General features: G+C 46.6%; 1 protein-coding gene across 2 annotated transcripts in view; it reads right to left on the reverse strand.

The window, feature by feature from the left end:
* Positions 1-4,598: 4,598 nt before the first annotated feature.
* MTFP1 (mitochondrial fission process 1) overlaps positions 4,599-15,809 on the reverse strand; it is a 160,716-nt gene continuing 149,505 nt past the window's right edge. For both annotated transcript variants that reach the window (XM_086943201.1, XM_086943200.1), the window contains one exon: positions 4,599-5,537. In XM_086943201.1, coding sequence (XP_086799327.1) covers positions 5,420-5,537 — 118 coding nt within the window. In that variant the 3' untranslated portion in view covers positions 4,599-5,419. The remainder of the gene's footprint in view (positions 5,538-15,809) is intronic.

Below are 15,809 nucleotides of genomic sequence, written 5' to 3' on the forward strand. Positions count from 1 at the left end.
TTACATGGCCAATGGGAGGGGAGGCCTCTTAATGTGGTTTCCGTGTACATCCCCCCGGCACTCCACTCTACGGCATTGCCTGCACTTGGTAAATTCCTCCTAGACCTCCCAGAGGGTGATACGATCATAGGGGGGGATCTCAATGCAATAATGGACCCCACGTTAGACACCTTTCCCATGAGAGACCGCCCCAGGGGAACTACAACGCTCCCTGGCTTTCTGGAGGCAATGGGCCTTACGGACGTGTGGCGACAACTGAACCCAACGTCGACCCAATACACATACTACTCCGCTGCACACAATAGCCTTTCACGAATAGACTATTATTTGTTCCTGGGGGTTAGGCTAGGGTTAGTGGATAAGATAGACATCCTGCCTAGAGGCGTCTCTGACCATTCACCAATATCTCTATCACTCACTACCAAGGAAAGAAAATGCGCTAGAATCTACCCAATATACCCAAACTATTTGAAAATCCCTAAGATCAGGAAGAAACTCAAATTGGCAACCACACACTACTTTAAAGAAAACGCTGGGACGGTGTCCTCACCCTCGGTCCTGTGGGAAGCATATAAAACGGTCCTCCGAGGTGAAGCAATAGCAGCGATAACGGGGCACAAACGAGAGTCCCAGCGTGAACTCACAGAGCTAGAACTGGCACTCCAAAGCGCGAACACTACTCACATGTCAGACCCCACCCCAGAAACAACACACTTACTGCAGCTCCGTCAACAATACCAGGCCCACCTCAAAACAACCGAGCAAAGCTATATCGCAAACACAGCACATAGAATATATGATGTAGGTGATAAGGCTGGGAAAATGCTGGCGCGGTTGGACAGGAGAGGGGGCAGTACCAGAGGTATACAGAGACTTTACACACATGACGGACAGCTGCAGACACATCCTGAGCAAATAGTGTGCACCTTGGCACGTCACTTTCAAGAGATATACACTCCTGAACAGGACGTCACAGCACAGGCGGCGTCGACTTCACTTGATACCATTGCCATCCCCAGGCTCACACAGGAGGCAATGCAGGAGCTAGAGGCTGACCTGACGGAAGACGAAATTCAATTGGCGATACAGGCACTGCAGTCAGGTAAAGCGTTGAGTCCCAATGGGCTGCCCGTGGAATGGTATAAAACGATGGCTTCCGTGCTCAGCAAACCACTGCTAGACATGTATACGTAAAGCCTGGAAAGGGCGGAACTACCGCTTGACCAGCGCACAGCCACGATTGTAGCCATACCAAAGCCGGGTAAACCACCGACTGCATGAGCCTCATACCGCCCAATATCCCTGCTTAATGTGGAAGCCAAGATTCTGGCGAAACTCCTGGCCAGCCGTCTGACACAACACCTACACACTCTGATACACCCTGATCAGTCAGGCTATATGCCTCACAGGAGTACAGCACTGAATCTCAGACGGGTCCATGGGGTGATGGCACGTGCGCACCTTCTTTCGGAACAGGCAGTGATCCTCTCACTTGATGCCAAAATGGCTTTCGATCTAGTGGAGTGGGAATATCTCTTTGCGGTGCTTACACGTATGGGCTTTGGACCAAAATATATTGCGTGGGTGCGGCTACTATACACGACACCAGTAGCGCAGGTAGTGGCGAATGGCCACATTTCACCGCCGTTCCTGCTGAGACGGGGGACTAGGCAGGGGTGCCCCTTGTCGCCACTGCTCTTTGCCCTAGTGCTGGAGCCGCTGGCGATCCTGATTAGAACAACGCCACTGTTTCGGGGTATCACATGGGAGGAAGGCTGGGAAGATAAAATCTCCCTATACGCAGACGATATGCTCATCTACATGGTTGACCCTAACAGCGGGATCCCAGCCCTATTACATCTCTGTGACACACATGGGAAATCGTCAGGCTATACCCTGAACTGGTCCAAGTCGGTAATATACGTGCTTAAAGGCCCGGAACCGATATTACAGGAGGAATGCCCCCTGGCATTGACAACAACCTCCTTTAAGTACTTGGGTATTATCATCACGAATAATGCCGCAGACTTCTTTGACAAAAACTTGAAGCCACCTATGGATCGCCTACGTACAGACGTTAAACACTGGGCGACCTTGCCTCTGACCCTCCTTGGGCGGGCGGCTTTATATAAAATGATGGCGCTTCCCAGATTCCTTTATGTGCTGGAAAATACCCCTTATATGGTTGCACCGCAGTATTTCAAACGAGTTGCAGCACTGGTCTCCAGCCTACTCTGGAATAATGGCCCTGCGCGTATAGCATATGATAAATTGGTAAAAAGTTGGTATGAGGGAGGGATTGCACTACCCAACGTTCAATTATACTACTGGGCGGCCCAACCTAAAATAGTTGATCAGTGAATCCACACCCCGCGAGATGACCCAGCGTACAAGGAGGACTGGTCTCAACTGGGGAGGGACTGCATGCTCTCCGTGTTATATAACAAATCGCAAGTTAAAAAGCTGTTGGGCCCGACGCAGCACACAGCGGCCTTGTGGCACGTAGCACAAACACGACTGGGCTGGAAGGGAAAAATAACCAAACTGACGCCGCTGTGGGACACGAAATCATTGGGGAACCTCAGATCCTGCAAAGGGTTTACGCAGTGGGACTGCATAGGAATCTCCATGGTGGGGGACCTGTGGGACAAGGGCACAGTGATTGCGTTTCCACAACTCCCACAACAATATGGCCTGAGCCCCACCGAGACGTTCAGATACGTCACGCACTACTCCAAACATTCCCAGCGGACACTGAAATACCAGAGTCCTCACCACTAGAGGATAGACTACTGACGGACTATATGCAACAAAGTGCGACCTCTCTCACATATAAAAAACTGGTTAACAACCTGGAGGACCCTACACTAAAACTTAAAGAGAAATGGGTGGGAGAGATAGGAGAGGTAGATGAATCAGAGTGGAACGAGGCGCTTGCCTCCCCGAGAGAAGTAGGCATTTCGGCAAAGTTCAGATTGGTGCAACTCAAAATTCTATTCCGCATTTACTACACTAGAACGCTGCTTCACAAGATACAAAGGGCACCACATCCCTTCTGCCTTAGGGGATGCGGGGAGGAAGGGACACTATTTCATACACTATGGGAATGCCCACAGATACAAGAATTCTGGAAGCAAATTATGCATACTGTCTCCCAAGCCCTTAAGCTCTCCATTCTACCTGAACCCCGCAAGTGCTTGTTGAACATTTGGGACCCCAATGATCTTGATAGATATGGATTGATATGGGCCACACTAGCCATGACAGTGGCTAAACGAGACATTGCGCAGAAGTGGGGTGCACCGGAGCTACCTACAGCGAATAGATGGACTAAAAATATGGACATGCTGATGGTTACGGAGAGGGCAGTGTATGTGCTCAGGGCTTGCCCCCGTAAGTGGAACAAGATCTGGGCAGCATGGAATGTATGCAGGGGGGAAATCTGTGAACCCTTGCCAGAAGACGAGGACCTAGACTCCGAAGGGGAGGATGAGTAGAGGGATGGGCGATTGGTTGCTAGGTTACTATATCAAACAAAATGTCGCTTTAATGCAGCTTTATTATGAAACAAATTGTGAGACATGTGGGATGGCTGGTGGTTGGATATGGGCGTGAAAGGCATACCTGAAAGTGATGACTCCTGTTAGGTTATCTTTTCTTATTTATTCTCTTCTTCACAAATTAGCGTATATGTTTTGAGGGTTTGAGTGATGTAACATACACAATGAGAGACAGCTCCATTATGCTCCAACAATTGCATTAAGGACAACTGGTAGCAACCATACACGTCAATGTTGGGACTGAACTTAGCATATATTAAAATACACATTGAATATACTGATCTACCGATATGTAAATGCATGAAAACTAGAAGGAAACCTGATTGTACTATTGTGTATGCAACTTCTGCCTTCATGTCAATAAAGATTTAAAAAAAAAAAAGTAAGTTCTGAGTTTATATTGCACCAGGTCTGTTTGGTGTGGAGCAACTGCAATAGTTAGACATAAGAGCTGGTGGAAGTAATTAACTTCATTATTCACGTTGACCTCCAATAAGAAAACATGTAGTGCAAGATCATGCCCAGGTAGGTAAACATTTGAATGACCTCGGTAAACTTGCCAAAGGCCAGAACCCAGATCCCATTTATCAGGAAAGCCATGATTACAAAATGAAAAACAAAACATGCCACTGCTCATGAATATCTGTGCAGGTAATGAGACGAGCCTCTCCGGCTACAGAACAAATTGATAGAGGGCACAATCATATCGAGGGGGACAGCGTGGTTGATAGAACTGAATGTAATTTATAACATCAATACTCAAAGGCTCATACACTGATTAGGCCTGTCACCATGAGTCAAGTACTGATGCCTTTAGACGGATATCTTAGTCCACAGAGCGACCAAGCAAACTCATTTGTTGCTGAGGAAGTGATGGAACTCCACATTCGAAAGACTAGATTGTGAGGCGTAGTGCTTGTAAGAAACAGCAGTTATCCCCATTAACTAAAGGAAACATGTGTAAGAACTATAAAAAAAAACCCTCATAACCTTGGGGTGACTGCTTTCAATATACTGCCTGGAATGCTGAAACAAAAATGAAACACACACCTGCTTTATTGTGGACTATGGATTGCATGACAAGCCAAATTACAAGAACCTTAGTATGAGTCTCCGAAAACATGGGGTGGACTCCTGTCCACTCTCAAGACCGTACTGACCAAGAGCTGGCCTCATGCTTGGAAATGGTGCGTATAACTGTAAATAGATGATACGACTGTGCCTTCATGAGTGGAACGTCCAGGAGTGAAGAAATGTGGAGACCTTGAGCTACCACAAGGGAGTTGGCCATGGAAAGATGTGCAAAGCTTCTGTTCCCAAGACTTGTCCTACGTATACAGGGTCTCCCTTTGACTAAAGATGTTTCATACAAACCTAGTATTTCTGAGGCCAGTATCCAGGCTACCCTTTTGGTACTGCCCTCCATAGGGGGCTGTCTGGCTATTACTGGCTCTAGTCTGCAAATGTTTATTCCCAAAAGGTGAACTGTAGGGATTCTCTCCAAACCAGGACATTGGGTGGTAGCCTTCATGAATCTGTTATGGGTAGAGGTTACTTGGGGATAAGACATTCCATTGGAGAAGGTTTCACAATCTTTGGGAGGTGATTGCATATGCCCGTTAGCCCTGAGTTAGTTGCAATAATGCCAGAGTTCTGCTACCCCGCACTGTTACTTATGTTGTGTATTTCAAGAGCGGAAGAAAGGTATCATTCTGTGCCCAGCGAGACAGGTAGTAGACCAACACATCCACGGATGCTGACCCGTCTGAGGATCAATGCATACTTTGAAGAAGCAATTTTTGTAAGATGGTATTGTTATGGCCATACTTTATACGCTATCATTCACAGTTTACTAGTGTTCATGTACTCTTCGTGGCTGTGAAATCGCTTTCTGGCGCTGCAGCGTGCTTCCCTGATTTTGGCACATCCTCACTGTAGAGTTTACGAAGGCTTGAATCCAGCAAGAAATCCACAGACCTTAAAAGAAAAAGAAAACAAGAGACATTGTCACACAATCTTGAAAAAACCACAGAGGGAGCTATACAAAGTGCCACCATTCAGGATAGATAAGGGAGTAAGTCCTCAGCAAATGTATCCTTCAGGAAATTCAAGGTCTAAAATCTTCTGATCATTAGATGACCTCAGGGGCCCTCTCCCACAGTAAACTGGTGGTAGAAGTAAGATTTCTTAACAAACTGCACACCTACAGTAATAGGGGAACTCTTGATTAGGTGATCGATCAAAAAGGAATCTTGTAGAGCATGACTACTCACCTGTGAGAGTCTCACTGGGGGTGGGGGGAGAGAGTGAGTTGCAGGGGGAGCAAAGTGGGGGGTGAGTAGAGAATCTGTGGTTCCATCGAAGAGCCAGGTCTTGAGGTCTTTCCTGAATTGCGGCAGCAACGGGGATTGTCTGAGGTCCAGAGGCAGGGAGTTCCAGGACTTCGCAGCAAGGTTGAAGGATCTTCCTCCAGCTGCGGTCTTGCGGATCCGTGAGATAGTGGCCAGGGCCATTTGGGCGGAGGGTAAACCGCTTTTACAACGAAACTTTTACAACGCACTACCATTATGATGCAACCATTGCAACGCAAACCATTACAACGCATTGCGCTGGGGGGCGCTCTAGGATAGGGAATAGATTTAATTTACTATCCAACACCTTCCCTACTATCCACGGGGACTGGAGTTGGAATAGTAAATAACCTATTCACTATCTAGCACCCCAAAGCGCTATGCGTTGTAATGGTATGCGTTGTAAAAACTGCGTTGTAATGGAATGCATGGTAAAAGCATGCGTTGTAACGTCATACATCCGGGCGGAGTAGAGATGTCTGGTGGAAGAGGAGGTGGTTGAGGTATGCATGAAGGTGATTCTTTTGTTGACAGGTAGCCAGTGAAGGTCTCTCAGGTGGCCGGAGATGTGGCTGCGATGTTGAATGTCCAGGATGAGTCTGACATGGCGTTCTATATGTTCTGCAGTTTATTTTCAAGTTTCTGGGTGGTGCCGTCATAGAGTGTGTTGCCCTAGTCGAGTCTGCTACTGACAAGTGCATGGGTGATCATTTTCCTGGACTCGGTGGGGATCCACTTGAAGATCTTACGAAGCAGGCGGAACGTGTGGAAGCAGTAGGACTAAATGGCGTTGATTTGGCAGTTCATAGAGAGCAGGGAGTCCAGGATGATGTTGATATTTTGTTCATGGGGGGGGAAGCGGGGGGTTCTGAGCGCTACAGGCTACCAGGAGTCGTCCCATGGGGGAAGGGGAGAGAGGGGGAGGGGAGTTGCTCTTGGCAACTATGAGTTCATCTGTGAGAGAGAATCAGCTGGGTGTAGTCGGCGTAGATGATGACGTTGAGCCCGTGGCTTCTGATGATCATTGCATGCAGGCCATTTAGACGTCGAAAAGGGTGGTGCTCAGGGAGGAACCCTGAGGCAGTCTGCAGCTTATCTCTGTGGGTTCTGAGTTGAACGGTGGAAGTCCGACTCTCTACGTTCAGCTGGTGAGGAAAGAGCAGATCCATTCTAGGGCATTGGCACAGTTGCCGACTTTGTGAACTCTTACGCAGAGGGCGTGGTGGGGGAGTCAGGTGTTTGTGAGATTCTGCAAGTTAACCAATTTGTTAGTGGAACCTAAATAGAAGAATACTGCACATGCGGTCTACTGAAACGGCAGAGGCAGAATTCCACAGGTAGGCAATGGAATTGAAGAAATAAGCAGAGACTGATCAAGGCCAGACTGGAAGGCCATCATACAGCAGCACTCCCGAATATGCTTGGTCAAACAAGTTTGGCCAAACTCTGACTCATTTAAATTTTGTGTGGGAGAAGGAAAGTAAATATTTAGTCTTGGGGTCAAACAATGTTTGCATTTAGGACCATATTTAACAAGGTTTTGAGTCGTGCAGGGTGAAGCAAAACTTAAGTGAGATATATCAAGCCATGCAAGGCCACCTTGTGTGGCATAGCATGTCTTGATACACGTAAAGTAATCCAAGGCAGACTTTACTTTGCTGCAGGGAAGCGTTCTTTGGGTGGAGTGTGGGTGTTGAACTAGGCGCCAAAGTGCGCCAGCCCTAGGACAGGAATGCACCGTATAATGATAAATATGGGGCATTTTTGTCCTTTCTCTTTCATTCAGAGTAGCAAGGTGGCTTGCTGCACGAAAGAATGATAAATCTGGCCTTCAGTTTTTACGCCCTCATTTTAGGAGTGTTTGATTTGCTCATGCAATGTGTGTAGAATAATGATTGTTTGTTGTTTGTGTGCACTCTGCTGAGATTAAGAGGACTTTCCGTGTCTTTGTTGACAGAAGCTTCAAGGTAAACATTCTCCTGCAGAACGATCTCACTAAAATTCCAATTTCCACATTAACATGGTTCACATTAAAGCACTGTGAAACGGGCTACACAGTGATACCTGCACTCACATGGCATTCTGGGTGAGAGGTGCTCCCAATTGCTACACTGAAATTCTATGGAAAAGACTAAGGGCCATATGCATGAAGCATTTTACTGCTCTCACATGGCCCAATGTACAAAAGGCAAAATGTGACTCAGTAACTTGTTGCCGAATTGCATTTTGCTTTTGCGATTCCATATGAGGAAGGGGTGTGTTTAGGGCGTCCCTTCCTAATACTCAATAGCAGTGGTGGTATGTAGGAATGTCTTTGCCACTGGGAATGTGGTTGCAAAACATTCGCAGGTACCTTCAAGTTAGTGGTAACCCATTTGCAAATGGGAAGGGGCCCTATGGGACCCCTTCCCCTTTGTGAATGTGTGCGAAAACCTTTAAGAGGAGGCACTGCCTGCTCTTAAAAAAACTAAAGGAAACATTTTTGTTTTTGTAACGCATCCTGTTTTCCTTTAAGCATAGATGAAAATGCCATCCTCCGGCAGATAACTAAAGGAAGAGCCATTGGAGCCCCTGGCCTGAATGACATTCCCCAGGTCACCTAAAAAATTGATCCTAGGAATTGGGCAGGGCACATGGTCCCTTAGTTCAACCACATCCTAGGAGGAGCAACGATACCAGATTCCTGGAAAAGGTCCATCTTAGTGCCCACTTTTAAAGGAGGTGACAAATCAAAAGCAGAGAACTATAGATTGATAGCCCTTATTGACAAGGCGAAATACTAAGCAGGCATTCTGCTGGAGCAGCTCTTTGATTGGGTCAACACAAATTCAATCATCCTGATCAACCAGACTGGGTTCACACAAAAAACAGGATCTCGACAAACATCCTGGCACTGTCATTACTGCTCGACTCTTCTAAAGCCAACAAGCGGCCTCTCTACCACTGCTACGTTGATTATAAAGCTGCATTTGACTGTGTCAATCAAAACAGGCTTTGGTCCGTACCATCAGCGCTCTTAAGAGCCATCGAGAATCTACACTGCAACACCTGGGCAAGAATTAAGCTGGACAGTGGGTGCAATTTATCCAGCGCTATTCCAACATCCTGTGGACAGGGGTGTGTCTTGGCCCCTATCCTTTCAATCTATTTTTTGAAGATCTTCCTTCTGTCCTGCATAAAATCTCATGTCCTGAAGCTTGGCTCAATACTTATTTCAAATCTCCTCTATGCCAACGACCGGATGTTGATCAGCCGGACAAAGGTCGTCTTGTAACGTTTTTTTGAATGCCACTCAACAACACTCTACAAAAAACAGCCTGACCACTACTACCAAGAAGACCAAAATTATGAACTGCTCCATAAGAACAAATGGCAAAATCAGCTGGATCCTTGACTCCACCAAGGTTGAAGAAGACAGCGAATACAAATACCTCTGCCTCATATTCGACAACAGAGGGAACTTCAATTTCCAAAGAAGAAAATCAAAAGGAAAGGGTATGCACTGGCAGCAGGGCCAAGGTCTCTATTTAGAAATCTAAACGGACTATCGTAAAGCCCCATATTAGAAACAGCCAGGGTAAAAAAAAAAAATTGTAAATTGATACTTGTATAGCGCACTACTCACCCGCAAGGGTCTCAAGGCGCTTGAACGAATACCGCTGTGGAACCCATCCTGTCTTTCCCTGTGAGGCGTCCACTCCTGGGCACCCCCAAGGTGGAGGCCAGGCATCCTTAGCATTGTGGGGGCCATTGTGGAGATTAAGCAAGCTATTGCCCAGAGTTGCAGAGTGGGACTCCATGATTGGAATAGGCACCGAGGCGAGAATTATCAGGTCCGTGGAATTTTGAGCCCAAGACCCGCCGAGGCGGGGAATTAAACCCTGGTCCTGGGCTAGACCTCTGCATCAGGGTCTGCTGCTCTAATCATTGAGCCACACTTCTCTTAAAGGTGATGCCCACTCTGGCATGTGGAAGTGAGGTCTTTTAGGGCAGGGACTCAAAATTCCTGGAAACAACCATCAAAAGAATCTACAGGGAATTCTCTCAACTCCCCAGTTACTCCTCACCTGCCCAAACAACACTGAATTTGGACTAGCCAAACAGTCTGTTCTCAGGTGTGCATCATTCTTCAACATTTGTTATTGGCTCAAGTCCGCCAAGAACTACAGTATGCTCCACAATATTTGCCCAGAAATAACCAACAAACCCAATTCAGCGGCCTGAGACTACCTTAAAAGATCAACAGACATGTTTGGACTAGCACAACTGTGGTCTGAAACACCCAGCCTCTAAATATTTAAAAAAGCCATCAATAAAACATTAAAACTAACATTATCCCTAGAAGACAGGGCAACTCTTATGAAACGTGCCCACACCTGGATGGTGCTAAACTGCTACACCTCCTTAAAGCCGCAGCAATATTTGAGTAAGGCCTTTAGCAGCAATATAAAAGGCAACTTCTTGAAACACTGGCTAGGGGTCCTCCCATCAAACACACACACACACACCACTCCAAGGTCAACGGCAAAAAGAGAGGCAACCTGCAGGCTGTGCGGTTACCCAAAGGAGGACGCAATTCATACCATCTGCCTCTGCAGGTCTATTTCAAGCCTTCGCTGCTGCTGGCTGCAGCCTTTTTGGAATCAGGCAAAAGTTCTGTATACAAGCTATATAAGCCGGTCTAAACTCAGGAGACCCGCAAGTAATCTCCCAAACAGCAAAGTACCTCCAGGGGGTCGACAGGGCTTTAAGGAAGGCACCTGACCTGCCAAAATAAAACCACCTATCTCGAACACCGGTCCCATCTGAGGAAGGGAGTGCCACATCCCCCCCAACACTCCAGTGTCACGGCTTAAACCAGTCCCTCTGCCACCCTGGGGCCTACTGGAATTAAACTCTTCACCCAAAACCCTGCCCCAACAACATAAAAGGGAGTGCCCCCTGTGTCGGGACAAAAACAGCCACATCCGCTATAGACGGCAGTATGGTAAGCACTTTTAACTGCTTCTTCAAAATAGTCCTTTGCACAAGTTCTCTCTTTGCACAAGCACTTTTTCTTGGACTAGCTCATGGACTCTAGAATGACACGTCTATAAGCCATGACAACACTGACTCAGTATGCTTGCACTGAAAATGATAGTTCGTTGTATACATTTGTCCTAAGGTGTTCATTTGCAAATTGCATAGAAGCATTTTTATACTGTACCTGGCAGACCAGGAAATTGGAGTTCCCATTCGCCTTCATATTACCTAGGAAGTTTTTTATTCATGATCTTAAAAGCCATTTATTGAATTTTATTTTATTTGTTTCGTATGATTCATATGAAAATAATTGTAATTAATAGAACAATAAATATTTACTAGTTACTACTAGTGCTACACATTACTGACTGCCCTCAAAAATCAAAAGTGTCTTATGCCTCAGTCAAAATGAAATGTGTGCGTGCAGGTCAGAATATAATGTGGATGATTGGTAGGTAAAAAGGTTTGCATGCTCTTATGCTGGGGCGCTTCTTTCCACATCCATTCCCTTTTACTTTGTGTGTGGTGCCTTTTTAGGCTTGTGACTTTTTATGGTATTCCTATCCGGCTGCTTTGATAGGACCATCACCAGGATTTTGATGGACTTTAAAAGTTCAGCATGGCTGTAACCATTTCATACACACCCAAGAGGAATGTTGGTGGTTATACATTTTTTTTACTTGAAAGGTGCTCATTGTACAATATCCTAACCTTGCTAATATGTTACAATATTTAACAAACTGAGCCATGAAGGCTGCAGAGATTAAAAAAGAATGGTGGCCTTCTTACTGTTTCGGAACAATTCAAAATGAAACTGGCAGTCCTGCCAAGTTTCACGCATCAGGCATGACTAACGCATTTCAGTGTGGTGATCCGCATCACCGCACTGAAATGCGTGGTCACGCATTTGCATAGTATCTGAGCATCAGCGAAGCAGCTGCCTAAAACTGTAATATTATGGAGTGTGGCAGGCAACGTGGGCTGCTCCTGCCGGTTTGGTGCTGTAGCTGAGATAGGCAGCTCACTAGCTGCTACAATGTATCCTAATTATGTCTACTGCGCTGCTGTCAGCTCTTGCACTTTAGTGCGCAAAGGCTACTTACATCACAGGGGGGGCCCAGTGAGATAAAGCTGGGTGACGTCACATCCTGCTAAGGCGGGAAGTTTGTTTTCGGAAGAAACAGTAAGAAGCAAGGGGCTGGTTACTGGTCAATGGGCTCCGCAATCACGGCGCTCGCGGCAGAACTGGCGTTTTGCTCGTTCCGGGCCGTCAAAAATCGCCGGCATCATGCCATTCAATCAGGGAGCCAGTGACCGCGTTTGCAGCGGTCGCTCTCTGGACAGCAGACTCTCTTCGAGGACAGGCTATGGCTCATGGCAGCCAGAGCCTTCTTGATGTTTTCAGTTCCAGTGATCATGAAGGCCACTGCCAGGAGGAAGGCTGGCAACGTGGTCTGGGTCAGGTGAGAAAAATAAAATCCGGACTATTCATTTCGGCAGAGTCAACACGTGGGTGTGGGTGCAGTGCTGTGCCTGTTCTTTTAGTGCTAGGCACCTGCTTGACTATAACTGTGCTGTCGGACCATTTATTTTATTTATTTATTTATGGACTTATAAAGCGCCTGATTCAATTCCCGGAGGGATATCTCTGCGCTTGTGCTTCCGCTGGTTAGTAACTATCAGGGTTTATTGGCTGTAACATTAGAGAATTTTATCTAAGGCAGAGTGGAGAGATATGTTTCAAGTTTTTTTCTAAAGGATTCAAGACTGGGGATTTGTTTCAGCACTGGGGTAGGGAGTTCCAAAGAACAGGTCCTTTGTAGGAAAGGGCTCGGCCACCGTGTCTGGCTCTTCTGACCCTAGGGACCTGAAGCAGTTGGTGGCTGCTGGAGAGCAAGGTACGTCCAGGGGTATATGGAACAAATTTTTCCTTTAGGTATCTGGGAGCAGTACCAAACAGGCATTTGTGTATCGTACAACATATCTTAAATTTGACACGCTGCTTTACTGGTAACCAGTGGAGTTGGTGTAGAAGGGGATGGGAGGGAGTTCTGGGAGGGGCATTGAGGGCTAGCCTTGCTGCAGTGTTTTGGACTACTTGTAATTTTTCCAGTTGTTCCTCATTTGCCGATATATATAGGCCATTACAGTAGTCCATCCTACTTATTATTAAGGTCTGAATAAGCGTTTTCCTATGATTGTCTGGCAAAAATGGAAAGACGCGTCGAAGCAGCCCAACCACACGAAAACAAGCACCTGTGACTAGGGTAGTGTGTTCCTTAAGTAGGAGTGCCTGATCCAGCTTAATACCAAGATTTTTAACTGTTTGTTTGGGGCTTGGGACAGGTCCCAACTCCAAGGGCCACCAATCTGGGGACCATGTTAGAGTTGCTCCCCCAAACAGCATGACCTCAGTTTTGGTCACGTTGCATTGGAGGTAGTTCTGTGCCATCCAATGTGCCACTGCTCTCATTCCATCCGCAAAAGATTTTTGGATTGCGGGTGTCAGAGTTTGGAAAGGAAATAAAAGCTGGGTGTCATCAGCGTATGACACCGGGGTGAACCCATATGATCTTATAATGTTTGCTAAGGGGGCCACATACACGTTAAAAAGCGTGGGGCTTAGGCATGAGCCCTGTGGCACTCCCTTGGTGAGCTCCCTAAGGGTGGAAGAGTGGGAGCCCAGCTTAACACCTTGTGAGCGACCCGAGAGAAAGCTTTGCAACCACGACATAGCCGCACCTCCTATGCCCACATCTCTCAGACGGCCGAGAAGGAGTTCATGTGACACCGTGTCAAAGGCAGCGGATAGGTCTAACAGCACCAGAATCACTGAGCCCCCTCTATCAAGTGACATCCTGATGTTGTCAGTCACTGAGAGGAGGGCTGATTCTGTGCAGATTGAGAGTGGTCCAGGCCCTCCGCTGCCTCGATGTAATTTGACAGGTGGGTATTCACATGCTTCTCGGTCAATTTGCTGAGATAGGGCAAGAGGGAGATGGGTCGAAGGTTGGAAAGGTCCGTCCATGGAAGTGCGGCACTCTTTCGGATGGGGTTGACCACAGCTTTTTTCCATTCTGCTGGTACATGCCCTTCTCTAAGGGAGTGATTTATAACAGTTTGGATTTGAGGTCCTAAAAGGGTGCTCAGGGGGGCCATCATTTTGGCTGGTACAAAATCGTCAGGGGATCCTGATTTTATGTGGCTTGTAAGGAGGGGGAGATCTATATCAGTGACTGGAGGAAAGGTTAGTAATGAGGCTTTTCTTTGGATGGGTGTGATGGAGACAGGAGTGCTACAGTTTGAGCTCGTGGCTTTCAGAATTTTCTCATAGATTGAGTTTATTTTATTTTCAAAGAACAGTGATATTTCATTGCATAAAGGTAGTGAGAAATCATCTGGGCTGGCACAGGCTGTAGGTTTAACAAATGCTTCCAGTACTTTATATAGTTCCTTCGAGGAGTTGCCTGCTTCTGCTAATTGCAGGACCAGACTATTCTTGCAGGCCTTTTTTATGTTTTTATAATAGTTTGTTTGTGCATCATAATGTGCCTTCCTATTCTCTTCTGTACGTGCCTTCCTCCATTTTTTCTCTATCCTCCTACATCCTTGCTTCTCAGTGCCTCAGTGTACCATTTTTCCTGTTTATTTAAGGGGAATTGTTTGTGCAACTTCAATAGGGCCAGTTTGCCTATTGCCTCAGTTAGGGATTTATTACATTTTGCAAGTGTGTCTTCCACATTATCTATTTCCAGAAATTTGGGCTTTTCCCAAACCCTCTGCAGTTCTTCTACTGTTACCCTGTGCCACTGACGGCGCCATATAGGTGGGAGGATTTTTTTGTGAGGACGTGTATTAGTTACAGACAGGCAAAATTCCACCAGGAAATGGTCAGTCCATTCCAACTGGGTGGCAGTTTTACAATGAATTTTAGCACTGTTAGAAAAAAGCAAATCAAGAGAGTGTCCCCCTTCATGTGTGGGTCCATTATTCTGTAGTTTCAGACCCAAGGTGGACAGATCAGCAAGCAAAGTTGTTGTTTCTGTGAGCTCTGGGATATCTGCGTGAATGTAAAAATCGCCCAGAAGAAAGAAGTCTTCTTTGGCTCTAAGATAAGGAGCTAGCATTTCCAGAAGAGAAAGAGTAAAACCGGAGCATGGTCCTGGTGGGCGATAAATAAGCTCTCCTTTCTTGGACACTTTGGTAGAGAGATTTATTCTAAAAATTATAATTTCTAGTATTGGGCAACATTTTTGCTCCAATATTGTAACCTTCAGGTGTTCTTTGTATGCAATAGCCAGACCGCCTCCTATTTTGTTAGGGCGGTCCATGTTTAGGAACTTATATCCTAGGGGAACCCCTAGTGTAATAGCGGGGATTGTATGGGGCTTGAGCCATGTTTCTGTGAAGAAACATAGATCCGGTGATGATGTATGAAGTAAATCCCATATCTGAAGTTGGTGTTTGGGCATAGAGCGTACATTCAATAGTATACACTTTAGTCCTTCTTTTGGCCTATCTGTGACTGTGGCCGATACTCTAGAAGTGATTAGGTGGGTCGCTTGAAAGTGGCAGTGAATACAAGAGAAAGGGCCCTCTAAGTATGGCCATTTCTCACAAATACAGTCAGTCGAGGGGAGTGGTCTCAATTTAAACAACTCTTGAACAGAATACCTGATAAAGCCATGTGGAGGGATCGTGGGGTCCATGGCCCCTGGCCCCGTCCTGTCGCGGACGGGCGCAGACGGGCAGCTCTTTGGCTGGTCTTCGGCGTGGATTCGGCTGCGGGCGACCGCTGCGCGCTCCTAGGGGGGCGAGGGCTAAATAGCCCCTGAGATTAACCACTAGAGCGCTACCCGCTCCAGTGAATACCGGA

Source organism: Lissotriton vulgaris, chromosome 11 (genome assembly GCF_964263255.1).
Source record: "Lissotriton vulgaris chromosome 11, aLisVul1.2, whole genome shotgun sequence".
Lineage (NCBI taxonomy): Eukaryota > Metazoa > Chordata > Amphibia > Caudata > Salamandridae > Lissotriton > Lissotriton vulgaris.